General features: G+C 40.0%; 1 protein-coding gene across 8 annotated transcripts; it reads right to left on the reverse strand.

Moving 5' to 3' along the window:
* Window positions 1–592: 592 nt before the first annotated feature.
* On the reverse strand, window positions 593–26,480 carry CSNK1D (casein kinase 1 delta). Of its 8 annotated transcripts, none has more exons than XM_076353919.1 (11): window positions 26,193–26,480; window positions 21,900–22,010; window positions 20,105–20,253; window positions 19,382–19,610; window positions 18,846–19,016; window positions 17,115–17,263; window positions 16,370–16,541; window positions 15,868–16,007; window positions 10,547–10,613; window positions 8,857–8,919; window positions 6,529–8,709 (listed from the first exon to the last, which is right to left on the reverse strand). In XM_076353919.1, the coding sequence occupies exons 1-9, from the start codon at window positions 26,266–26,268 to the stop codon at window positions 10,581–10,583; spliced, it is 1,230 nt and encodes a 409-aa protein (XP_076210034.1). In that variant the 5' UTR covers window positions 26,269–26,480; the 3' UTR covers window positions 6,529–8,709; window positions 8,857–8,919; window positions 10,547–10,580. The 8 variants fall into 8 exon arrangements, with proteins under 8 accessions (XP_076210038.1, XP_076210035.1, XP_076210037.1 ...); XM_076353918.1 differs by having other exon boundaries at window positions 8,857–10,212; XM_076353921.1 differs by having other exon boundaries at window positions 10,547–15,143.
* Between the last annotated feature and the right edge of the window lie 68 nt (window positions 26,481–26,548).

The raw sequence follows: 26,548 nt of genomic DNA on the forward strand, positions 1-26,548 counted from the left end.
AGAACTAAATGGTTATTCCTTTGGCCTCAGCTTTTGGCACAATTTTAAGTTTCCGTACATTCTGCCAATTGTCTAGACTGTAACATCTTGAAAATTTGGGTTTATCATACTGACTTTCCAGACTAGGTTTCATTTTCCATACATAATACCTTTGTGGTTAAGCCGGAAACAAGCGTTACATTTTTATATGACCGGGGCAGAAGAGGAAGTTACTGACAGGGGAAACACATTTCAACAAGACACCATAAATAATTTCTGAAGTAAATCGAGTGTTCACAGAAAGTGCCTCGTTGGCCTGTACAAGTTCTTCTCCTCGACTCGATGATCTACTCTGAGTAGGACTGGCAGTGCTCTTGTGCTATTTTTCAGCACAGACCTGCCAATGGCTTGCAGTATGCGTGAGAGCAGGAGACGCTTACTGCATGAGAGAGGTCAAATCACAGGGCTCTTTTATCGACTGTGAGAAATAAGGGCTGGAATTTAATTTGCTAAGCAGTTTCACACAGGCTACGAAATCTTTTACCGTTTTCATTATCTACAAGGAGCATCAACACGGAGATGAGAAACTCCTAGTGCAGATCTCTTAGCTACGTCAGAACTGGCAGGCGTGAGAGCGCTTCTGAGTTCTGGAGCCAGTTAAGCCCCCTGCTTCCATTCTGTCCCATTCAGGGGTGACATCCAGGTGTGCGCTAGCCCCCCAGTACTCCTTCCGTTCAGCTGCCTTTGTTTCCCTGGAAAGAGATTGACTATTCCGATGCGAAGGAAACCTCCGTGCGTGCCAGATCCCCAGCCTGGACAACTGCGGGCCAGTACGCTAGGCTGTGCTGAGGCATGTACCCAACTGCTCCTACAGACATGGCCACAAAGGCCTTTACACTGAGCTCCTGTTTTATAGACCTCCCTCCTTCCTACCCCAAGATGTTAAAAAACAAAAGCAAGCAGCAACTCCTGAGGTTCCCAGCGCTGTCTTCAAACACCAGCTAGGAACTGTTACATATAGAAGGGGAGGATTGTACTGGAACCTTTTCTCTTGGCAAGACTAGCCTGGCTCCTTATTAATTTAACTCTGCTTATTGTAAATTCACAAGGAATTGCTTTTAAACCCCTCCAGGTATTTTGCTACGGTATTTCTTTAATCTCAGCACCACTGAGATCCCCTTAAGAGCAGTTTGAGAGGTGTGCTCTTTCATGTATTTTGAGGAGGCGCGTGGTCGGAGTCATAAAGCATTGCTAAAGAGGCACCAGCTGCCCGGGGACACAAGCAGAACAGCTCCATGCAACATCTACCTGGACGGCCAATCTTCACCTGGTTAACATTTTGTGACTTGAAAAAAGAAAAGAGGAAAGGGAAGGGAAGGCAGGTAATTATACAACTGCATTGCCAAGCATCCCAAAGACAACATTGTAATTGCTCTTGCATCATACACTATTGGAACACATGTAATTTCTTCAGACACATAGTTCATGAATCTATTTAAGAAGTCTGTGAGGGAAACAATCGAAAAACGCAAGTGCAAAAAATCCCAAGTAGAATACTATAAAACAGGTGAAAGATAGTTTTCATAGATTATTTCTCTGAAACTAATGAACTGTCTTGTAGTGTACAGGCTAGCATAATTTTTAAAGCTTTTTAGATCTTGCTACAAATTGTGTACTATAGGATTTACGGTTAAAATATTGTATGTTTGATCATGTAATGGATCTTAGGCCCTTAATTTCCTAATGCAAGGAGAGGGTGTGTGTCAAAATGCCTGTGACACACAGAGCATATATAAAGAGGTGTGTATGTGTGTGCACATATATATTTATATATGTATGTATCGATCTATATATATCGAACATGCAAAATACCCAGTAGAGTAGAATAGAGACAGTTTGCCTGTGTACTACACAATGAGCAATGCAGAGTTAAAACTATTTTCTTCCTCCTCCTATACAAAGATAAGTTTGGTTTTTTTTTTCAAAATTCCTAAATAAAATATCTTGTAGCTATTTGGAGCCTAGAAGATCTCAGCGGAACTAAAAACCTTGAAGTGATGCAGCTATCTGTTTAAAATCACAGTCTCTAGATTTTATTTTTCTCCAGTCCTCAAATACATTACAGCAAGTCGTTAGCAGTACCTGCTGCTACAGCAGCCAGTTCCCTACAGTTGAGACTTGAGGTGGTATGAAGGTGTGGTGTGAAGGACTCGACAGATCTTGTGCTTGTTAATATTAAATCCCATCCAAACAAATACGTGTGTTAGACAATGTAAAATCATTCTCTAAAAAGAAATGAAAGCATCCCCCTAACCAAGCAATCAACCCTCAGAATGAAAATCCAAAACACCCTCAGGTATGCACCTTTGTTGCGTCCCAAAGCGAAGCTTCAGTTTGGCAGGCAATCAAAAGCAGAGGGCTTTCAGGAGAACGCAAACTCTTACACGTTACAGCGGTAAGTACTGACTTGCGCACGTGTGTCTGTGTCTCTCTGCCACGCTTCTCTTTAGGATTATGGGAGTACGCTTCAGTTTTGTGCAAGTGAGATGACTTTGTTTCTTGTTAATGCACTTTAATGTAACGTGTACATTTATACTTAGAATTTTTTTTTATGCTTTTCTAGTAAACTGTTGCAAATGTAGTGAATAAATATTTGGTTGTCGAAAACTGTGGGTGTGAGAAAATAAGCTTAGAAAAAATAACACCCAAATTTGGAAATTGGGCTTCATTTGCACATGCTTAAATAGCTGTACAAAAGCAGAGTGCTTATAAAGAAGAAAATAAGGGGTGACACCGAGCTGACAGGCAGCCAGAATTTAATGTGGGCAAGGGGACTGCTTTTGCCATGACTCATAGTTTGGCCAATTCCAAAATGGAAACAGGCTCCTGCTGTAAACGATCCTGAAGACTATTTTAAAGCATCAACTAATTTAAAAGAATAGCTATTAATTTTGTGGTGCTTCATGCAGAAATTACTGTTCTTGTCCTCTGAAGAGTGCTCCAGGTTTTGTTTGCAGGTAAAGTTTTATGAATTGCTAAGACTTATAAAGCCCTAAATATTTTGAGCACTGACCCGCCAGCAAGCTGTCCTTATCGTCAAGCGATGCTCTTTAGAACTTGAAAGCTCCTAAGAAAACATAGTTTAAGAATACATTTATGGTGGGGTTTTTTGGACCCTACGGTACCCCAGCTAAGAGTGGCTCCTCAAGGTATAATCTCAAGGCTACACCCAAGTGAATCCAAATTACAGTCTCTCCAATGTAACAAGAGCTACGTTTTGCTATCTAGAAGGGTCACACCTCCGTGTGCCCAATCCTAAGTATCTCTGCTGAGAAATTTTGGAGAAATCTCTCTAAGCTCAGCTTGAAAAGTTTCTCTGTATATTTACACTGACAAGATCGTAGGTCTAGTTTACATAACCCCCCCCATTTGACTAAACATACGATTACCTTTTTTATGCTAGTTCAGTTAAATGGGGAAGACTTAAGGTGTAATCAAATGCTTTGCTACCCCGCTGGCCAGATCAGGCCGTACGCTGCTACAGGAATGAATGTTACTGGGTGGACTGAAACGACAGAGTTTATTAGCGTGCAGCCAGCACATCCTTGTGACAGAAACCCAAAGAGTTTATCTTCGCCTCTGGTACTCTTTGAGCCTGAAAGAAAGGAGTCGGGCCATTCGCTGTGGAGGAAAACGGGCATGACCCGCGTGGCACAGCTGGTGTTCCCTGCTGCTGGACCTGTTGAAGGAAGGTGACGCACCGATGTTTGAAGAGTAAACAACTTTGACAATAGCAGAGGCACTGCGTATGAGAAGCAACGGCTTTGGAATGTATTATTTTGGCAGCCTTCTCAACGCTGCTGGAATAGAGCTCATCGTCGTGCCAGTAGGAAGAAGGCACATCTACGGCAAAAGTCAGTTCTGTTAAAAGTATCTTGCTAGTGACACAGTCTGCGAGATCAGCAGTCCTGCATTTGTCTGAGAACGTATGGAAGGTTAGAGGCAGGCAGAGCAGAAAGCTACTTACCTCTAGTTAAATGCTGTTTGTTCCTTGACTGATCGCAATACCCGCTTCTTCATCTCGGCAACATTCCAGCTGGCACCTTTCCTCGCTGTCCCTAGATGAATGCTTCGGAGCAGTAAGAAACGAGGATAGCTCTTGCTCTTCTGACTCTTCATCTACTACTGTTTCAGCAGTTTAAAGCCTTTCACTGGAAAACTCTGAATCCAATGAAGAAGCGTATCTAGATTTTAGTATTTAAAATTCTTAAATAGCAAAAGACTTTTCAGTCTTGCTGAAAAATGTGGTGTAAGATCCAGTGGTTGATGATATCAGACAAACTTTAAAATACAATTTCTTAGCAGTGAGAGCAGAGAAACGTTTGCTGTTTGGGGTCTTTTAAGAAGAAAATCTGTGCATGACCTCAAAATGCTGCGAGTCGCTGGTTTATCCTTTCCTTAAGGATTATGGGAAATACCGGAAGCCTGTTGTGCCTGTAACACTTGCAGCTCTGAACCAAGCTGAGGACTGTAATTAAATGTTTTGTCTGGTTATGAGTTCAGGACCAGACGTTTTCTTCCTAGTGCATAACGTACCAACATCCCACCCCACCCCAAGTATCCTGGATTGGTCACAGCGAAGACACAGTAGACTAGGGCTTAATGCTTTAGGATGATATACCCAATTTCCCCTTTTTCCACATTCCTGTTTGTCCCTTACACGTGTATTTCTCAGACCTAGATCTTATCTATGCATTTTGAGTCAAGAATTTTCCCAAAATGAGATTAACAGAGAACACTGTCTTAAAAAAGATACTTTTTTTTTTGTAGACTGCGTGTTTTTGTAGATCGTGTATATACAGATCTCACCTAATTTTCTGTTGTCCCTCTGCTGGCAGCATGCAATGGTTTCATCAAAAGAACAGGAGCATACTAGCCTTAATAAGATTAAGCAGGAAAAAACCACCAATGTCTGAGAAAAAGTCGTAAAGCGTTACTCCTGTGCAAATGTTTGCTGATGAAGTTAGTAGGATTTTGCTGTGAAACAGATTCTTACTGAAGATCAGGCCTCTGAGCACTCTCCTGGTACGAAACTACTGAACGAAGCAAGTAGTCCATACAGTTCAGGTTCATACAATCACCTAAATCTGGACATATACATGTAATGCCAAGAACTGTCACCTGAATGAACCAGAAGGAAGCGTACTGTTCATAATAATGAAGTACTGCATTCTTTAATGGCAAAACCTTTTTATTATTAACCTGTCTCATCCAGTGAATTTTAGAAGCCACTTTGCTGTACGATTAAGTTCATGGTGGATTACGCTTCCTCACAACTGGATTAAATCTAGATTTCTGACCAGATGTCTCAGCACCATTAAAAAACCAGCAGCGCTGCTTGTTTTCACTTAGTATTTTGTACACGAAGTGCAGCAGCACTTTTTGTAAAGCAAAAGTTAAAGAACAAAAGAAATACCTTTTTATTTCGCTTTTTTACAAAGAGAAAATGAATATTCTTGAAATGAACATGTACGCTCCAGCCAATGATCTACTTACAAATCCGTAAATTCATTGTAAAGATTCTTGTTGGGAAATTCAATTTCTGAAAGCGTTGCCTTTGACGGATTTTACTGTCACGCAGAGGTCTGGAATGTGGGGAAACAAAGACAACAAATGGTTGTGCTTATGGTATTTTTCCCCACTGGAGAATGAAGATGCCTCCGAGTTCTACATGCCTTCCTCCAAGGGAGAGGTGGAGTACTTTCGTGAAGTTAACATGGAATAGATGGACTCCTTGAATGCTTTTACTTAGTATGTCTCTTGAAGTGTCGGATTTATTTTCAATTGTTTTCAAGGTACTTGTACCACAAAGAATTCAGGGACTCTGTAAAACAGCAGCACAGGTGGTATTTTCCACATAAAAGCACATAGCCACTTCTAAATGAAAACTGTGAGGTTAAATTAAACGTCCTTCCCACTTTTCAAGGCCTGCTAATCAGAAACACAGAGGATTCTTGAAGGTGCACTTGCCCTCAGATTATGAATAGACTTTTGAGAATCGCGTAGCAAAAGCCAGGACTTTTACCATACAGGGCACTGCGGGTAGAGCTCAATGCTTTTCTTGCTTTCATCCTAGCTCCCGTCACTGGCCAAGTCTCAATAGCAATTCTCTCCCCATACTTCTATCAATACAATGTATTACTTGCTAAGAGAAAGCGTCTGTAAAAAAGACTTCTGGAAAAGAAGCAATATCCAGACAAAAACATTCCCCTTTAAAGAGACAAAAGACATGCTTTCTGTGAGCAGAGCAATGAATGCCTTCTCCTTCCTCCTGTGTAGCCTAACTGCTGCATCTGACCCTGACTACCAAAATCCTTCAGTGAAAGTTTTAGTACCGCGACAATGTCTTCAAATGTTTGCAACCCACGTGCTCTTTGTAGGTACAGAAACCCCTTAAAAAAGGGGGGGGGGGGGGGGAAGCAAGCAAGCAGTTACACCAAGTAAAGAGTAAGGATTCATTGTAAGTAAGTAAGTTACACCAAAGAAGAATAGAAGTTATTATGAATGTATTTACACAATTGTTAAAGTACACAAATACAGTGGTAGTACAAATGAAGTGCTCTGAGATACTGGTTTCCGATACACAGGTTTATATAGACAGTCTATTTTCCGCATGATGGAATTTAACTATTATGAAGGACAAAAATTGCCCACAAGTGAGTACAATTCTAGAAGCCTGCAGTCAACTTTTAAGTATAGTACAGCAATCTAATGTTGCAGATACAGAGAGAATAAAGAGGCTGCCTTTGTAAGTCCCTCTAACGGTACATTATTAACCACAGATATTTACAAGGAAAGCACAGTGAAGTGTAAAACTGTTCAAATGGTAGTGCACATGCCTAAAATACTGAAGTTTATAGTAACTGAGGAAATAAGTCTCTTATGCAAACTTATCCATGGATCAAACTCTTAAGCTTTTCCACTATACTCTCCCGAAACACAGGTTTCCCCAGTCAGACCCAGAGTACACACAAGCAAGTAGCTAATGTTCTGAAAACTTCCAAACAAGAGTGACTAATACTTAATACATGGACTTTTGAGAGGGGCAAAAAAGAATTCGTAAACAATAAAAATTACTCTTCATAAAACTTTGAAGACCAACAGGCCTTTAAAAAAATTTGTTCTCAAGCAGGGAAGAATTTCTCAAAATACCTAACTGTTCAAACAAAATCTCTGTACATACTTTCATTTCCAACGTGGAACTTCCCATTACTCCGGTCACACTAGTGTAAACAGTACTTCCGATACTGTTCCAAGCACTGCGAGGACAGAATACCTGCTTTTATTTTATGAGACCGTTTACAGTAACAAACAATATGAAGAATCTCCCATATTCCATAACCAACAGGTGCTAACAACACCGGCAACGGTTTTTTGGACAACCTAGGCATGTCGAGTCATTCATTCCTAGCTCATGATTCTGGGCATACTCAGGTTGGATCCAGTTCAGAATTAAACGTGGTATGCACCTGAATTGTAAAAATTCTCTGGATTTCACAGCAAGAATAGGTTGTTTTGTTTTGTTTTTTAAAAGAATTCCTTTTTTGAGTCTTGGCATGAAACAGAAGGCCTGAATCAATGTATTTATTTATTTTTAAACATGTAGATGCCGAATGAAACGTGCAAATTCACTGAAGACTCAGCAGCAACGTGTATTTTCCGCTTGCAATACCCTCCAAGCTAACCAGCCTCAGAGTGCAGGAAACAAAATTTTACCAATATAAACAATGTTTGAAACTATCCATTTACCCAAACTAAGCAGGGAGATAGGACAAGCTTTCAAATTCTAAATCCCTCAAATGCCAGTCTTTTACTTTGTCCTTCATATTCTTTACAAAAAAAGAAATCCATTATCACCATCTCTACTATACTTAGACTCTCCTGCAGGGGATTTAGTTCTCCTCTTCTATAAAAAAGAACGAGTATTAAAAATTCCTTTGTGTTACACGGAAAGTTAAATGTTAAGTGTGAATGAAGACAGCAAACAGCAAAGTAAAATTCTAACCGTTTTAAAAATTCCATGAGAAAACTGTCTCAGTCAGAATGGGACCATACAAATAAGTAAACAGTTTAAATAAAGTCAGATGGTTTTGATTCATTTACATGTTCCCTGCCAGACTAATTTTTTTAAACAAGAAATTTCAAGTCATTGTCTTGTAGTTTAGGTTTGTTTATATTCTACATTTTTAAATCAGACAAAAGCAAGAGTTCTTTACAGAGAATTAAGCCAATAATTTTAGCAAAATGATACAAAAAACTTTCTTAAACCAAGTAAAAGATTTATAGTTACAGTAGAATAATAAAAAGGGGGTAAAGTCTGCCGCCTGTGGAGGGAAAACTGAAACGGCCATCCGATAACAGGCGGTCAACTCTGTAAACCATCTTTCTTTTCCAGCCCCGTTACCACAGGGTTCTCTTAAGGTCATTGGGTTTCTGGCAAAAGCGTCCTGTAATGGCAGCTGCTGGAGTCTGTCCATGTTCCTCCAAGTGCCTTTTAAGTCACATGGAGAACTCCAATTGTAATGTTTCCGCTCTAGTTTAGGGTATTTTTGCTAGTAAAGCCATTGGTAACATAGGAGATCAGCCATGCATTATCTGCCCTCCATGGCAAAATAATTTTCATCGGTGCACAGCAGACTGGAGAACACTGGTAGTTACCCGAGCAGGAATCTACCAAAGCCAAAAAACAAGACAACATCAGCACATATCCTTCCAGTTAACATACAAGTGGCTCTCAATGTACTTTTAAATAATTCGTTGCCAAAAGTAAGCGTGTGAATTTAAAATCCAGTGAGCTATACAATGTTTCGCACCCACCTGTAGCTACACGAAGTTCCCTGTATTTTCCTCCTTTATTAGAAGTTAACATGGAAAATTCACCTTTCCAGCCAGAGGGGATGTTTTGAAGAAAAGTAAACAGAGCATAAACATGCACAGAAGAAAGAACAAACCAGATGAAAACGCTACCAATGTGTAGAAATAGACTCAATGAATAATTAGGTTGGGGGGAAAAAAAACACCAGTAAGAGGGTAAAAAAAATTTAATTATTTTCAACGGCTTTTCATTTTTCATGGGACATTGTGTTAAAAGACACTTCATTAATTTCCATAGCTTGACTTATTTCAGTAACAGCGTAACATTATTTCAACAACACTTTCACTGTGAAAGTGAGAAACGACGACACATCACTGCAATTTAAGAAGCGAGAAATATCTAAGTAGCTGAATCAGTATTCAGTATTAATTTCGGTCGTAAACAGCTACAAATAGTAAGGCATACAGTAAAGGCCAACCAATGCAGACACAACCCTGAGCAGACCAGAATCTGCACGTCTCCCGCACACAAGCTTTCCAATGCAAAGCTTTAGGTTTGCCCTTTTTTTTAAATTTTTTTTTAGTTTTTTATTTTTGACTAAGGTCTGATAATTAGACTTTAAAGTGTTAGGCTGCCATTTACCGTTGGGTCTTTTTAATGTTACAAACCGTTTACGAAGCAGCTTGTGCACAGTCAGCCAAGCACACAAAGCAGGAGGAGAAAACGGAAGAGGATTCTTCACCAACTAGATACAGGATTAGTGCAAGCTTAGGCTTTATAGAGAAAGGGAGGCAGCAGACGGAGTTATACAACAGAATTTATTAAGGAACAGAAAAATCTCACAGCCTTTTTTTAGTAAGAAGCAAAGCAAAGAAGCTCCTGAAATACGTAAGAAAGCATCCTTCAGCCATCAAGGTTCAGATTCCAACTGAAACTTGTTATTTCCCTGATGAAACCTGTTATTGCCAAAAGCAGAACAGACTAAAAAGCCAAAAGCTGCACACAGAAAGGCAGAAACTTCTACTGCACTGAACAGTGGAAAGGAGTTCTAAATACCCAAATGCAAGTCTGTCTACCTCCGAGATGCTCATGTTCAAACTATTCCCATTAGTATGTGAACGTTTTTTAAATATAGATCTGAATAGATCTGAGTATTTTTAAAATGACAGCTCATAAGGAATGGAGAAGAATACAAAACAGTGAAAAATGGATACGGCTGCAGTAGAACGTTCCACTCACGACAAGACAGAGCCTCTTTTGAGTAATATAGTCAATTGAGTCTTCTACAAGTATTTTGGTTTTACGATTCTGAAGCAGATCTGTTTTTGAATGGATGACACACTGCTGCATGAACATCCCTGGAAAGACATGTAATTCTCAAACAGCTGAAATTTAGACTTGGTTATTTTATTTTATTTTATTGTTGATGCTTGAATGATTTTAGGGACTTTTTAAATCACTGTTTTTGTCAATTCTGCTTAAGAGTTCAAGTGGAACAGCAGCAATAATTCAACTTTTGGAAGTGCATTTACTTTTAAGTTAGAGAAAAAACAATGCTCCATCAAGCATCTGACCAGAAGGCACAGGCACAACTATGAGCTAATGTGAGGAGAAGAAGCAAAGTCGGATGTTTCCAAAGATTTTTTTTCCCCACCCCATCCAAAATTTTGGTGTCTAATGAGAAGCACTCACCCAGTGCTGCCTTCCAACGAAAGGAGACGAGCAGCTACTTGCCATGGTGTTCGAAAGGAATGCTATTCTGAGGTAGGGGAAAAGACAGCAATTTGTAACAGTTCCACTGCCCCGATATATAAAGATGTCTAACAAATACCCAACCTAAACTTGCAGTAGCAAATGTATCTTTTGAGGAGCTCTGATTTCAGACTTCTGTAAGACATTTCTATCATATTAAGAGATACGTAAAAGGAACAAATCAGTATTCCTCAAAGAAAGCTGGCAGGGTCAGAAGAACAACACAGAGTATGATGCCTATTAAGATGGATACATGGAGAAAGATTTGCTCATGAGGAGATGGAAAATGCAGAGGCATTGGAAGTACGCTGCTTTTTCCCCAGGGAAGCAGCACAACATTTAAGTTGTTCAATGCCAGTGTTGGCTACAGTCTTCTAAAAACTTCTCCTGTCAAAGAGACTTAATCAAATATTTCTTTGTGCAGCGTTCCAATCTTTTCTTCCAACGATGGAGAGAATACCTCTATTACCAGTAGGAATTGTGCACAGTTTTGACTGTTGGGTGCTGAACATTCTACATTCAGGAAAAAAAATTAAACAACTTACTGTATACCATGAGCAGTCGGACTGAACCTTCTGTGAAAGGAAATGAAGGCTACTCACCCATAACTAGACTCTTGAGATGATCACTGCTTTCGGGATGCAGTCTGTGCAACGTGGACTGACAGAACTGATTCAAAGGAGTGTTTACTGGAATACTCATGACCTCCTTTACCACCTCCTTTACTACGTTTCTTAACATTTAAAGACTGACTACGTAAAGGAGACTTAGGGAACAATTCACTCATAGAGCTTAAGAGCAGAAGGATCTTTTAACAGCTGGTATGATTTTCTGTCCAGCACAGATCACAACCCTTCATTGCACAGAGACCTGTAGTTTAGGCTTGCTTTAGACCTGAATACACCACCTAGAAATGAACCCAGTTTTGATGCAAAGGCAAAGAGGGACAGATGATCTACTGCTGAAAGAAGTTGTTTCAGTGGCTAACTGCCTTCACTTAGACCTCCGTTTCACTTTTCTTTAAATGTGAGTGGTTTTAATTTTAAGCAATAGGTTCTTCACATGTTTTCTGCATAAATGTCAGTTCCTGTTAAAATCATTGTCTCTAAAATACTACACCAACTAACTCAAGATGATCTCTTACCTTTCAGACAAACTGAAAGATGCTGATTTGAAATTCTTGCATCGTACAGCCGGTTTTCCCAAGCTTAATTTTTACGGCTCTTCTTTGTGTTACTTACAGTTTCCAACAATTTAAGATACTGAGAACTGAACTAAGCATAATATTCTAGCATACGTCTCATTAATGACATCAAATAACCTCTCCATTTCTGTTCATTACTGTATCATACATAGATTCAAGGATGAAATTACGCCCTTTCATTATGACATCACACTAACCTCTCCAGCATTACACCTAGAGCCTCCTCAGTCATTGCTTACCACAGTTATAGTCCCCACATATAAGACAACGGGCTCCACTCCTTCATCCTAATCAGGTTTTGGAGTACTGCAGTAATACACATTGTATTTGAATAGGCTTTACCTATTACCTGCTCAGCTCTCACTAATGTTTATCGCTGTCAAACATCTCACAACTTGCAGGTTTTTAGCTGTTGCATTCACTTCCATATAATCGAGAAAAGTACAGAGTAACGTGTGCCATAGAATTTATGTAATTTCATTAGAAACACTTAAGTTTCATGAACCGTTTTGTAGACATGCTAGCTGTTACTCCAATAAACACTAGTTGCTTAGTGTTACAAAGTGCTAGTCTTTCTAATGAGAATTATTTAGGTACTATGTGGACAATAACTTGGAGGTGGGGAATATACATGACACCTATTTTGCTGTCCTTACCAATTACCATTTTCCTGTTGAGTGTTCAATTTCTCTGAGAAGACCTACTTTCCATAAGAGAATTTTGGTTCGTATTATCTACGTTCCCAGCCTCAGTTTTCAGTTTCAGTCTGAACTGATCAGAACTCGTTTGGGGGGGGGAAGATAAAAATGTGGAGTCATCTTTAAGAACTCTACTTAGAGGTAAGTAGCTTTCATTATTTCTTTGAGTAACCTCTGCACATTTCCATTGCCCAGAGTTTAACAAGCAGTAGCCCTTCCTCTAGATGATGAGAGGTGAAGATTACAGATGCAGCGTTGCCTTACCAAACCAAGGCGTCTAAATAAAATAAAATAACAAAACTAATTTATCAAGTTATAAATAACAGCTCTAACAAATGTAGTTCTTAACATAAGACGTCTGCAGATCTGCAGAGCAAACTTTAAAAGCTGCTTTCTACCAGGAGTACGGTCTAAGCACTTCCTGAAAAAGGAACAGCGGCAGCATATTCACGTAAGACTTACAAAGGAAACTAACGCACTTGGAATGGGCACGGACAAACAGTTGCTGTTCTTTACTGGTGTTCTCCTGATAAGAAGCGGTATGGATGATTTTCTATATTCTTAAGCCTAGCCAATCAAAATTCTCCTTAATAACCCTGCCATGCAAGTTGGATACTTTAGGTTTTCCCGACTAAGAACAAGGTATAAAGATAATGGGAAACCCAAATGGCTTTAACTGGTAACCTGATTAACATCTAAGGATAAATTTTGATTATGGAAGAACTACTTTAATGTTATGAAGATAGTAAGAGCGTAAGCTATGAAAACTTGCAACTTGAGCCATCTTGCCTGCTACAGAGTGAGAGAGAACTGGGAAAATGAAAAGCGAATTTTCTCTAACGAGCTCAAGGGGAAGCGTTATAAGGTAAAGTCTAAGTAAATCTCTCTTGCCTTCCAAATCCAAGAGACCCATGGGAAGCTGTTTAAATTATACTACAGCTGCACACTGTTATTCAGTCACCATGAGTGGAGACCAGCAGTAGTTCACTGCCTTGATAAGAACTAAATGAAGACAACAGATGATGAATGATTAATTCTAACAAACTCAGAGAAGATCCCGACGAGGCCGCTATTGGGATTGTAAAGAAGTCAACCGAGTGATCCCATACTTGGACCAGAGTGTTAAAAAGGGCAGTTATAGAAATGTGCCATTAAGCCAGACTGTACTGTTGGCCCACACCACAAATTAGACATCTGGATATTCAAAGATTACTCAAAAAACCCCACAATCCTACACAATCTCACAGTATTCCCATTTTACAAGTTAGGCAGAACCAAAATGTATCTGCAAACCCACCTGCATTACTCGTACCTTACAATGTTTAGAAAAGTGTCACGTGCATACTGAGCTACGTGTCAGTAATACAGCAAAAAAATGAAAGATATACTTTCTCCTAACATAGTCAAGTAACATCACTGCACTTATTTCTGTTACTTCCATTAATTATTTATTAACAGAGCCAAAGCATCTGAGATTTGCTCAGAATGCCAGAGACAAACCCTGGGCATACACGCTTTACCAGGAAACCATCTTTACATTTGAGTAAACGTTCAGGGGGAACTCGGCGTCACAGCCTCATGGAACAGCCGAGGTCAGAAGGGACCCCTGGAGATCATCTAGTCCAATCCCACTACCCAAAGCGCAGTCAACTAGAGCAGGCCGCTCAGGACATTGTCCAATTAGGTTCCGAGTAATTTGGAAGAGGGAGACTCCACAATCTCTTCGGGCAACCTGTTCCAGTCCTTGCCCACCCTCATAGTAAAAAAGTTTCTTCTTATGTCTAAATGGAATTTCTTATATTTCAATTTGCGCCCACTGTCCGTTGTCCTTTCACTGGATATCGCTGAGAAGAGTCTGGTTGCACCTTCTTTACATCCTTCTATCAGGTATTTATGCAAATTTACAAGGTCCATAACTACGCGCAGTTCTACCCTCTTTGTTTTCATATTGTTCACAAACTTCAGCCATAAAATATTTCAACGTGGGAATTTCTGGTGGCAAGAATTGTAGTTCAGTGAACAATTTAAGCTGGCAAAAATTGCCACCAAAGCCAACACAGAAAACCTCACCTGTCTCCTATTCTTGTCCAGTCATTTCTGCTCCTGAACTGTTCATCCCTTGTGCAAGCACAAACATTTGTGCAGCTGCAAGGTGAAACAACTCATTCAGCTGAAAACCAACTCAAAAAATCCCACTTCACTTTTGTTACAGCAGAATTGTTTCTCCAATCCAGTTCAGCCTCAGTCTTCATTAGAGATACCCACCTGGCCTCCATCTAAAAGAGCATTCCCTCTAGCAATAAGATTTTATATATAAGAACACGTACTATCCAAAATAATTAATTCTGCCAATTAAATGATGAAGCCAAAAGGAATTGAGTTAATTTTTATCAATATGCTCCGTCAACGAGGAATGAGTCCGCGGCAAAAATTACGCAGTTAGAACTCCAGCACAGTGTCGAGGCGTGATGGAAAACCCCCTGGGCGACCGCACCAGTCCTCCTAACAGACTGCTCTCCCAGTAATGTTGCAGTATGCCTACAGTACAGGCGATTCCCCATTCCGTAGGTAAGACTGAAGGTAAGCTGTACAAAGCCAGGCCACACACTACTTAGGACAAGTCTGTGTGAATACCCTGAAAAAGGAATGTTTCAGCTATAGCATAAAGAGTTAAAAATATATTTAAACATTGTTTGTCGGTCTTAAAAAGAAGCATTCCTAAAATCTCTTTGCTAAGTCACCGTGACCAATGAGGAGGATTTCAGTGCTATGGCTATGAATCACTGAATCATTCATCCTCCTGCCATCCTCTTCAAACGAGCCTTCTGCAACCTATCCATCATCCACATATGCGGCTTCTTATCTGCTCTGAATTACAGTACTGCACTACAACATTTCTTCACTTTTGCATTTTTCTGTTCTTCACCAACTATTTCTTGTCTATTCTGCACCGATATTCTCTGCTCTGTTGATTTGGAAACATGACTCAACTGCCTCTAACCTTCTCTGCTTCCTCATTGATAACAGATGTAAGAAATTCAATGAGCAAAGGAGCTAAACACCATAACTGTAGGTAAAAATGCTGTATATCTAGGATTTTGCATCATCTCATACACCAATGACTCTGTACTACTTTGAGTGCTTTATGCTTATTGCTGCCAAGGTAAAAAAAAAATATTTTTTTTTCTTTACAGTAGTCTAGAGCCACATCACATTCAGTTAAAATGTCAAGTATTTATACGAGTCAACATCATCTGCAAAATCAGTATGAAATCACATCAATTAGCTGGTATGTTCTTTTGGCAAATTAACTTTATCAAATCACCCTCATTTTTCCATTACACAGAAATCTTTTTTACCTGCGAAGTTGACATGCGAGAGGTATCTTGTCGGCCTGTTAAGTCAGATGACGAGATATTGACTGGGGCACCGCGATGCAATCTCATACTCACTTTCCTTTCTCGTTCCATACCAGATACGGGCCGAGGAGAGGTGTTGGCTGTGAGAAAAACTGCATTAGCTTCTCATAACGAGAAATGGGATTACAACACGGTCACTGGAAAAATTACACTCTCGCTGTTTGCATATAAAACTTCCACAGAGTCAAACAAGAAAAACCAAGGCCTTAGATTTCTGTGAATGTAAAACAAAGTAGCAATTGGCAGGTAATGAGTGTATACAATTACCTTCAATCTACTGAAAAGCAAGGGGGGGAAAAAACAAACAAAAACCCCAAACCCTGACCAGAGACAAATACCACTCAGGTATCCTAATTCTAATTTCGAATTTCCAATGACCAGGAACAAACTGCAAATTAGAGTAGTCTACAAGGTGCATCTATCCAGGTATTTGCTTACTTACCAGCATGTGAAGTTGGGGTAAGAGGAGTAGAAGGAGCTACATCTTGTGTTCCTCTCAGCCTGCCAGAAGCAGTGGAGGGTAATCCACGCACAGCTGGATTTCGTGTATGTCTCAATCTCTCCTCTCGTTCTCGCCTTTCACGTTCAGCATCTTCAGCTGCTCTGCTTGCACCCTATGGGTCAGGACTAGTGAACAACTTGGGGAATTATTGAGCTTACAACTATATATTCGGATAAAAATAGTGAAAATAAAGAACTGGACAGCCCGTGAATTGAAGTTTGCTAAGGCATTAATTATTTTGGTAAAATTTCTTAAGAACTGCCATAAATTTTGTTCATACAACTGCTGGGATAGTCTTCAAAATGCTAATGTACACACATACTATTACGGCAGCTGGACACCTCCTCAACAGTTGCAAATGACCTGTGCTGAAGATCAAGGTGTGAGAAAGTAATAATTCCGCAACCTAGCCTGGTGGCTGCTCTGAAGGAAGTATCTCAGAAGCCTTACACATTTAAAACCCTGTAACTTCAACTTAGTTGTCATTCAACCTCCATCTCATGGCTCCTGTACCTCCTGCCTTTCCTCATTTCCTGATCTTTTTTTCTAGACAATAGAGCTTCCAGGAGGAAAAAGGCAAGACAATCTTACAGTATCAGTTAAGATACTCAAAACTGTCAATGTAGTAAAAAAAAAAAAAAAAATTACCAAAAAAAAGTTTTAGAAAGCTGTGTCAGCTACTCACAAATTTCAGCATGTTCCAGTCAAACACATAGTCATACGAGAACCCTTGTCGGTGGAAGAGGTTTCTGAATAATTGCCTTAGATAGGAATAGTCCGGTTTGTCATCAAAACGCAAAGAACGGCAGAAATTCAAGTATGTGGCAAATTCAGCTGTAATAAAAGAAAGCCTGTTTTTTTCCTTCAGCTTCACATTTGCTTTTTATAATTCTGAATCACAAAAAAACCCCATCCACCCCAAACCCAACAAATAGGGAATCTCCTGAACGTAAGAAAAAGCATAATGACCTAATACTAGAAATCTACTGATGGCAACACTATAGCCCATCTATCAAGTCAACCCTGCGAAGGAAATTATTTGTCTATCACAGAGTAGGCAAAGATCTCATTTGTCAACAGCAGACAGGACCCAATATGAGAGTTCTTTAACCAAAAGTTGGGGGCAGGGGGGGAGGACAGGTTTAAAACTACAGTTGAGCGAAGAGAAGAGATTTTTTGACTTTCTTTGCTTTGAATATATTTAAACACAATTTCTTGCAGGACACAGAATAGCATCTCTTTGTTGTTAAGTCACAAAGATTCATGTCTGCTACCTCACAAAAACTAGGAGACCCATATAAATTTCCCATGTAAGTCATGCTACAATTTTAGATTTGCAATAGTCTGAACACCTGTTTTTATATGGCACACGAAATATTAGTTACACAGCAAAAAAATGCATAGTTGTGAATTCAATGCGCCAGAGATAGCAGCAGTATCAAAATACCAGCTTTCGAGTTCAAGTCTTTCCAGCTGAAATAATATATTAATAATTTATGTTAAGAAAGAAATTCTAACAAACAGCACAAGAAAAGTTGATTAGTCTTCCCTGCCTGTCAACCCCAGAGAAAAAACATAGTTAATGAATGTAAAGGAACACGTATGAAGCAACATTTGAAACAGACTGACGATACTAAGTTTTCATACAACCCTAACAAAAACTATAGTTCTCATTATTGTACCTAGCTGCCGAAGCCAAGAGCGTGGAAAGAATACAGAACTCTTCATGAAAGAAAGATCAACAATATTCTCTGATAGCAGCTAATGTTAACAGGCTTTAAAACAGATTTAAGTACCATTCTGCAGGGCTCAAAAATGCCTAGTTATTACTGTGGTGTAAATACCAAATTGAGAAACAGAACAGCTTTGAGGCATGATGCTAGGATATAGGAGGGTTTCTTATGCCTCTCACAGATGCTGACCATCAACAGGCCAAACTAGATGAACCTGGAATGACAATACCCAAGTGAAACAACTGCAACAGGCAAGAGGTGCATCTGACTATATAAACCGATTCATTCAAGAAACAGTACCCACACATATGAAGAAACGGGTTTCTCAAAAAGCTATTTGTCTGTTAGAGTTATCCAGCCAGCACAGACGCATGCACACACAGTACAGAACAAATCAGATGTACCAAGCTACCCTTCAACTCAAGGGCACCGCAGTGATTGTTTACTAATAGTTAAGACAAGGGATAATTAGAAATGGTCTATGATCATAAAGATCCCAGTCTTGAAAGCACAGTATCTTTATCACGGACGTGCCCAGTCATAGAGGGGTGGGGTGGGGGTGGGGTGGGGGTGGGGAAGAGAGAGAGAAAGAAGTAAAAAAGACTGGTAGAATTCAGTGTAAAGAAAAAAGAAATACCACTAAAATGCGAACATGTAGGCCTAGTGCCACAAGAGTAACTTACAAGGATATCCTTTACACAAAACCTCAATGGGTGTAGACATTTTCTTTTCACTGATACGTTCGTATTTCTGCCTCTTTGTTGCTGCTTTCAGTCCCTGCCAGGGGAGGGAGCCCAGGTTAAAATACATCAGTACATAGCCCAAGGACTCCAAGTCATCTCTGCGAGATTGCTCTACAACAGCATAAAAAAGTGGACTCATTAGGTTTCATTTTCTACTGGAAAAACAAAAGACTGTGCAACAAGACTGTCATAAAAACCCTTAGAAAAACAAGAGATAGCTGAGAGTTACTATGCCCACGATAAACTCATCCAGTACAAGAAAAAGCCTATCACCCTTGCAGTTATTAAAAAATGTGCTAATTCCTGAGAATTACAAACTGACCGAATCCCACCCAATCAGGAGACAGGAGGCCAAGCACGCTGCACTGTTAGTGCCAGAAATAGGGACTGTCTCCCATGCCTCCATAAAGCAACATCTACTTGCACTAAAATTATGTGCATCGACAAGTTTCTATTTATTGCTTTCCCCAGCTCACCAATTCCAAGATGAGTGTTGATGGATGCATAACGCGCAGTTCCTGTTAAGTTTTTATTTTCACGATATGGAATATGTTGGTGAGTTCGAGCATCTCGATACTTTTTTGCTAATCCAAAGTCTATTATGTAGACAAGATTGCCTTTCTTCCCCAGGCCCATTAAGAAGTTATCTGGCTTCACGTCTCGGTGGATGAAGTTCTTAGAGTGAATATATTCAATTCGACTAATCTAAACACAGAGGGGGGGGGGGGGGGGGAAATCGTTGAGAGACTAGGCATACACCCTTTTTCTTATAAAAACACTAGCAACACTGTTTTAATGATAACGGAAATAAAGAAACTTTTTATTCTAAAATGTAAGGGCATTAAAGAGAACATAATTTAGAAGACAATAGATAAACCTTCTCTCCAGCTCTTTCCCTGTGTCAATTTTACATTTGTTTCCAAAAACTTTCTTGGGGGAATTTCTTTGTCTTTGAGCAGTGCAACACCTGGTTTGCAAACAGTGCAGGTCCAGTTTTTAAAAATCAAATTAAGACTTTGTAATCACTTTTGATGGGACACTTCATATTTACAGAAACAAAACTAATTGAGTCTTTTCTCTAATGATACAGCATATTCACCTCTAAATTACAGAAATAAAATGCAGTTGGTTACGATCTCTCAAGAAATTTTGATACCCCAACATACTGCACTATCAAGATCAACAAAGCAGTTTCCTACCATTTGGTCAGCGAGTAATAGCACTGTCTTGAGACTAAATTTCCTTGAACAAAAATTGAAGAGATCTTCAAGACTCGGTCCCAACAGCTCCATCACCATTACGTTGTAGTCCCCTTCAGCTCCACACCACTTAATTGTGGGAATACCCACTAGAAAAAAGGACACAGCTTATTCAGTATAACAAATTGATTTATACAGTTCATACACACAAATCTTCAAGGCTCTTAAGATGAATTCTAAGAGGGTCATTACCGTGACTACTGTTTGTATTTACAGTGAAGCTTAATATTTTATGCTACCTTCAGCCATTCTGAAATGAAAAGTTTGATAATTTCACAGCAGAACCAATATAAAATTTTAGCAACAGAGGTCTAAAAATAGCATTTTTCCTCTTCCCCCGAAACCTCCCAGTCTTTGTGCTTAGCTTGTAACTTGAAAGTATTTAGCGTTTTTGCTGGATTTGAACCTTAAGCATTTTACAAGTATTAATACTCATGTAGTCTCCAAGATGGCAATAAGGAGCAAACTGGAAGTCAGAAAATAAGGACACTGACAATCCACTAAATATTATTACCGAAGAAGGCTTTAGAAATTAACTTCTTCATTTCAAAGCCTACAAGATCACCGTAAAATACCTCTCTCTCCCATTTCAATTTGCAATGAATTTTCACCCTTGCTTCATACTCTTGTCTTTCCTCCAGTTCCACTGTATTTGCTGTTTGGTGAATCTCTACCAAAATAGCATTGTTTATCAGACGCTTTATACATTCAGCTTGAGAGCACTAAAATTAGCCCCGCTTCATGGAGAAACTCAGGAACGTTATTTCACACAAAACTGTAGAATTGCTCAAATATTTTGAATTACACCTCTATGTAGGTAGCCTTATTCAGAATTTCAAATGCCTTTGAGTTAATTTTATGCATTTTGGAAGTGAAATGGTATAATTCACCCATTTTAAACTCTTACCTTTACTTGATATGCATTATTTTTTCCTGAATTCCCTTCACAGAGAAACCCTTATTCAGATGGAAGCTTAACCTTCTGCCACCTGCCTCCGCAGCATCCATCCTCAGAAGGAACCCACCATCACGGCCTTAGTAAGCCCATAAAGGAAGCATTTTACTCTATGAAGGCTATTCAGGTTACACGCAGGCAGCAACTGAATGAGGCAGGAATTAAAAAGTAACTAAATGCAAATACACATTATCATCCATTTCTAGATGTGTGATTACTGTATTTTGCATTTAAGATACGGTGTGGAATGTAGTCTTTATGCAAAGTATAGCCTCATTTAGGAAGAATTCAAGGGACTATGAAACAAAAGCAAAACTTAACTACACCGAGTTTATGTCCCAGAACTGCATGGGAATCTTACATTTGCAGAATTCCAAGATATATGGGTGAGTTATCCTAGCAGAGCGCCATGCAGTAGCTGCGAAGTTGCTTCACTCCTGTTGTCTACTACTAATGCCATTTTGTCTTAGAATTCCCACAACAAGGTAGTATTTTTAACTCAGAAGAAGGAATACTAACATATATGACAAAAATTAACCTGAATTTACTAAGTTGTAGCATCTTAGTGGTTATCATGAAGTTTGGTAGCCATGGATTTGGAACTGCTACTCTACATTGCTCGCAGAAGAGCTGAGGTACTGCTCTTCATCTACCCTGCCACCTTTCCCGCCTTTTCCTTCTATGTCAAAAGAGATCTTAACCATTTAATACTTCCAGGTGGCAGATACATCAAAGACATAAAACCAGTAAATGTCTGAAGAAGGAAGATAATTTGCTTGCCTCCACCCTGCATCATTTTGTAGATTTTACTCTCGATGTGAAGCTGAGGATGTTTGGTTTTCACACATTCCAACTTAATTGCAACCTCCTCTCCGGCAGCAATATCAGTTCCTAAAACCAGAAGAATTTAAAACATTGGTCAAAATATTTTGTTAAGATGCATTTCCTTTGTCAAGACTGAAACAAAACAAATATTGACAAACTACTTCTCAATGGCAAACATCCAGAGATTATTAAGTACTTTCAGCCATGATTATCTAAAAATTCTTCTGAAGTCTTACAAATTCTCTCCGACAGACTAGCAGTTTAAGAGACAACTATTAGAACTGTAGCACAGGAAGCCATAACTGCTGCTATCCCATTCCAAAAAAACCCAGAGTGCCTCTTCTGAGGGGTGTCTTTCCACTTCCAGTTTGTGGTGGAAGTGCTCAGAATGAATGTTTACAGGTGTGGCATGTATCCCTGCCAACCTAAGAAATGCTAGGAATTCAGATCACCTCCTCTTATGCCTTGGAAACAGAGACTACAACTTCCCTAAATCTCAACATAATCCAGATGTATTCTGACACCTTATGATTTTATCCGGTTGGGAGGCAGATTATCAAGAATCAAGAATTTGTCCTCTCAGAGAACTTTTTAAAAATCTCATTAAATTCTTGTTTCAGGGATCAAGTGACTGAAAAATTGGCTTACCTGTTCACTTTCAAAGTTTAAACATATCTGACCTCCCCACCCCAAACAAATAAAAAACTTGTTTCTGAACCACAGAACTCTGGACCTTTCTTGCTTATTCCTACATTCACTAACTGTCCTCCCCAATCCCACAGCAGCCGAGATCAGGGAAAGTGTGGACCAAAGACAATATTATCTGATGGGAGATCAGCAACAGATGCGGTTGTTTGGGGGTTTTGGTTTGTTTGGTCTTTTTTTTTAAACTTTTCTGACCCAAAACAGACACAAATTGCTGTCCGAGTATACTGAAAGACACATCTCTTCTGTGTTTGATCAGGGCAAAAACTGCACAGGACGATCAAGACCTGTATTATTGGTATCAAGTTCTGCTCAACACAGTATTAAACCGTTACTTGATGGACCACAGTCTCGACCTAGTAGGTAATTTCTTAGGATAGCTGCTCTTCCCAAGGAGCCTTTATCACCTGAGATAGCCAAGACCCTTAGCCTGAACTCTGCTTCTGTATAAACCCTCTCCTTCAAGACAAGAGATTTTTTATTAAAATAATGAAATTAAAATATTGGAGTCCAGCAAAACTGATGAGAGGGGGACAAAAATACAACTCATTCTTTCAAGCGATCCAGTGCTTGTCCCCAAGTAGGGACTTTTGTCCCCACTTAAACCCTGGGAAAAAATTTCTAAAATAACTCTGTAACCACCAAAAGCTTAGCTGCCTTTAAGGAAAACAATAATATTCAGCAAGTAGCAAGAAGCAGTATTATGAGAAGAATCAATAATTAAAAAGTAGTAACAAGCAGTATAATGAGAAGTCACCATTTGTAAGTGAAAAAGAAAGTCCAGAGTTGTGAAAGTATTTTCTTTTAAACTGCAAAATTCCAATTTACTTGGAATTGCAAAATCCTCTACCATAAGGAAAGCCTTGGAAATTATTTTAATTAGTTTACAACCAAAAACTCATTCTTAAGAAAAATATATACGTAATGCAAAAATAATGAAAACACAGCAACTGCAATGCCTTCGTGACTCATATCTATTTGACCTCGTGGACTGAGCAACCAAACAAATGCTTACTCTGATCCCTCCCACCTCGTCCCTTGTCCATCTTTTATACTATTTAGAATATTTGGGAATCCATTTCTTTCCTATCTTCCTCTGGAGCGTAACTTCAAAAGATGCAGGTACACTAAATTCCTAAATTTTATTTTCTTTAAGTTGTCTGCACTCCTTTATTTACAATAGTGCCTTACATTTCAAAATCCTGTCCCACAGGCCCTGCCATTCTAAGCAAGCAAAGCTTCCAAATTCCAGAAGACATATTTTGAGGTATGAGGGAGAATAGGAAAGACTATGAAATAACTATGACAATAATAACAGAGTCGTCGTCTCCATATTCCAAAGAACTGATTGAAAGAAAGAAAGAAGGTCCCTCCCCTCTACTCTGGAATGTCTTCAACACCCTCGTAGCTGCATTAAAATAAATACAGGGGGACTGGCAACAGGCAAAAATAATCAAATCTTCCTTTTCAAAGCATAAAACTGAGCTGGAAATCTACACTGAGGTAACCTACAAATTCACTAAGGGCTATCAGAAGGCATGAGTACTTAAAAAAATTCATGATTTCTGAAAGCATTTTAAAAGTTATTTTAAGGCACTTGTGTCCTTCTGTACAGTCTGAACAACCAAGTAGAAACTTGTTTTTTAAATAAAACCACATTTCGTTATCACAAAAAGCATAGATTTCGAACGCCTCTGTTTTGCCAGACAACAGTAGGCAAACCAAATGGGCCTCTACCAAAGGCTGCAGTTCTTGTGAGACAGTTAATTTCCCCTGGAAAAAGAAACCCATGCCGTTAGCTGGATCTTCTAGGCATATACTTCTCTGCTAGTTACTGGCTGAGGCATGACATTTGCAGCAAGCCCTAAAAGTAAATCCACGCTGGCTACTTAGAGATAAAAAGAAGAGGTCAAAAACTGAGGATGAGGAGTTCTTGTACAAAATGCAGCATGGCAGTAGTACTAATATACAGAGAACTATTATTTCCCGTGCAACTTTACCGGTGTGGGCTGTATGCATAAAGATAAAAAGTGACGAGTAAAAAAATGTTTATTTTACTTGCACTTTAAATTTATACTGTAACATAAACTGATTTACCTGAGCAGTAGTCAAATGCTAAAGTAGGAGTTTCTCAAATCATCTAAGATTTTTCAGATTTTAACCGCTGTCTTAATCTCCACCCAAAATCCCAATGGTAGCTAATGAGGATTTTTGCACAAGCGTTACCACCATCTTTCTCATAATAGTCTTCAATCTTTTACGCAAGCATTGCAGAGAGAAAGAATCATGTTCCCTGCCTCTAGACAACCACATGCCTTCAGCTAGAAACATGGATTTTTCACCAGACATACGATCTATATTACGGATAACCAGTATTTCATTATCTGTAAACAAGCAGCTTTAGCTAACAAATTATTTTGGAATGCCAGCTGTGCGCTGCAACATGAAGCACTGCTGTCTAGGAAGAAAAAACACCTCTCATACTGCGTACACTGCCAGACATACCACATACGCTAGCTAGTGACGTTGTTTTTACCCTCCAGACGTAAGCAGTTAACGTACCTTAGCCCCTTAGTTCCACCTCCCCCCCCTTTTTGACTTGCTTTTCTAAGTTACCACAATTTTCAAATGCAGAGTACTCGTTTCTATGTGGCAGGATATAAAATGTATATTTCTCTGGATTTAACCCATTTCTTATGGTTTGAGAGTTTGCAGAATATCTTGAGTATTTTAAAAATACTTGCTTTCAAAACTTGTTGTACCCACCACTGCTTGTCATAATCATAAGCAGCGAGCCATTATGATAGAGCTGCATAAACGGACAGGCAAAGACAACGCCAATCCTGCAAACTTTACAATTGCACAGAAATCACGGTAGCAGAATAAGATATACGCAATAAGGCATTAGGGCAACATTCAAGCAACAGGACAGCCAAACCATGATGATTCTTTGAAGGATTTGAGGGTGTTTTTAACTGCAACCTAGTCATCCGTAGCTGTGTAATTTTTTTTTTTTAGGCCTCGCAGGAGAAACAAACATCCCTATGACAGCAATTTTTCCTAGTCCACTGCAGTGATGTTTAACCCTGACACACGTTTCTTCCCCAAAACATTTTTCTGAACGCAGTGTGGGTTTTTTTTTTCCTTTCAAATGAGGGGATTTATACCCTTATCCCCATTTTACAGATGAGAAGATTAACGGTGCCCAAGGTCACAAGACAACAGTGGGAAGAGGCAGCTAAATAAGCCAGAATTCCCGATTTCCGCACTGTCCAAATTAGGACATGATGTCAACGAAATATTAAATTGCTCCCGCTGCGCCCCTAGCAAGGTACTTCATATCAAAGGGCACTTCTGGGGCAGCAGCGCAGCCTGAGCTCCAGCCGGGGTGAAACGAGGTCCCGGGGGCTGCCCCCGGCCCAACCTCGCCGGGGGCTGGGAGCGGGCACGGCAGCGAGCAGCGCCCACCCCGGCCCGGCCCCCGGCGTTCTCCACAGAGCCACGGACCCGCCAGGTACGTCCCGAGCGAGCCACCCTCCTTACCCAGGTAGATGTCCCCGAAGGAGCCGCTCCCGATCTTCCGGCCCAGCCGGTACCGGTTCCCAACCCTCAGCTCCATGGCGGCAGCTCGGTTCGTCCGCGACCCGGTTCCGTCGCTCTGCCCGCCCTGCCGGCTCGCGCTCTGCTGCCTCACAGCCCTGCGGTTCCTGACGCCATCGCGGCTTCGGTCCCGCCGCTCGACAGTAGCGAGACAGGCAGCGCCGCCGCCGCAGCTCCCGGGAAGGATGGACGCGGATTCCCCGCAAGACCGGCCTCTCAGCCGCTTCGGCTCCGAGCCGCCATACTGCGTGACCTCACTTCCCTAGCAACGGGGGCGGGGCGCGCCGGCCGTGGGGACG

Source organism: Aptenodytes patagonicus, chromosome 16, assembly GCF_965638725.1.
Source record: "Aptenodytes patagonicus chromosome 16, bAptPat1.pri.cur, whole genome shotgun sequence".
Classification (NCBI taxonomy): Eukaryota; Metazoa; Chordata; class Aves; order Sphenisciformes; family Spheniscidae; genus Aptenodytes; species Aptenodytes patagonicus.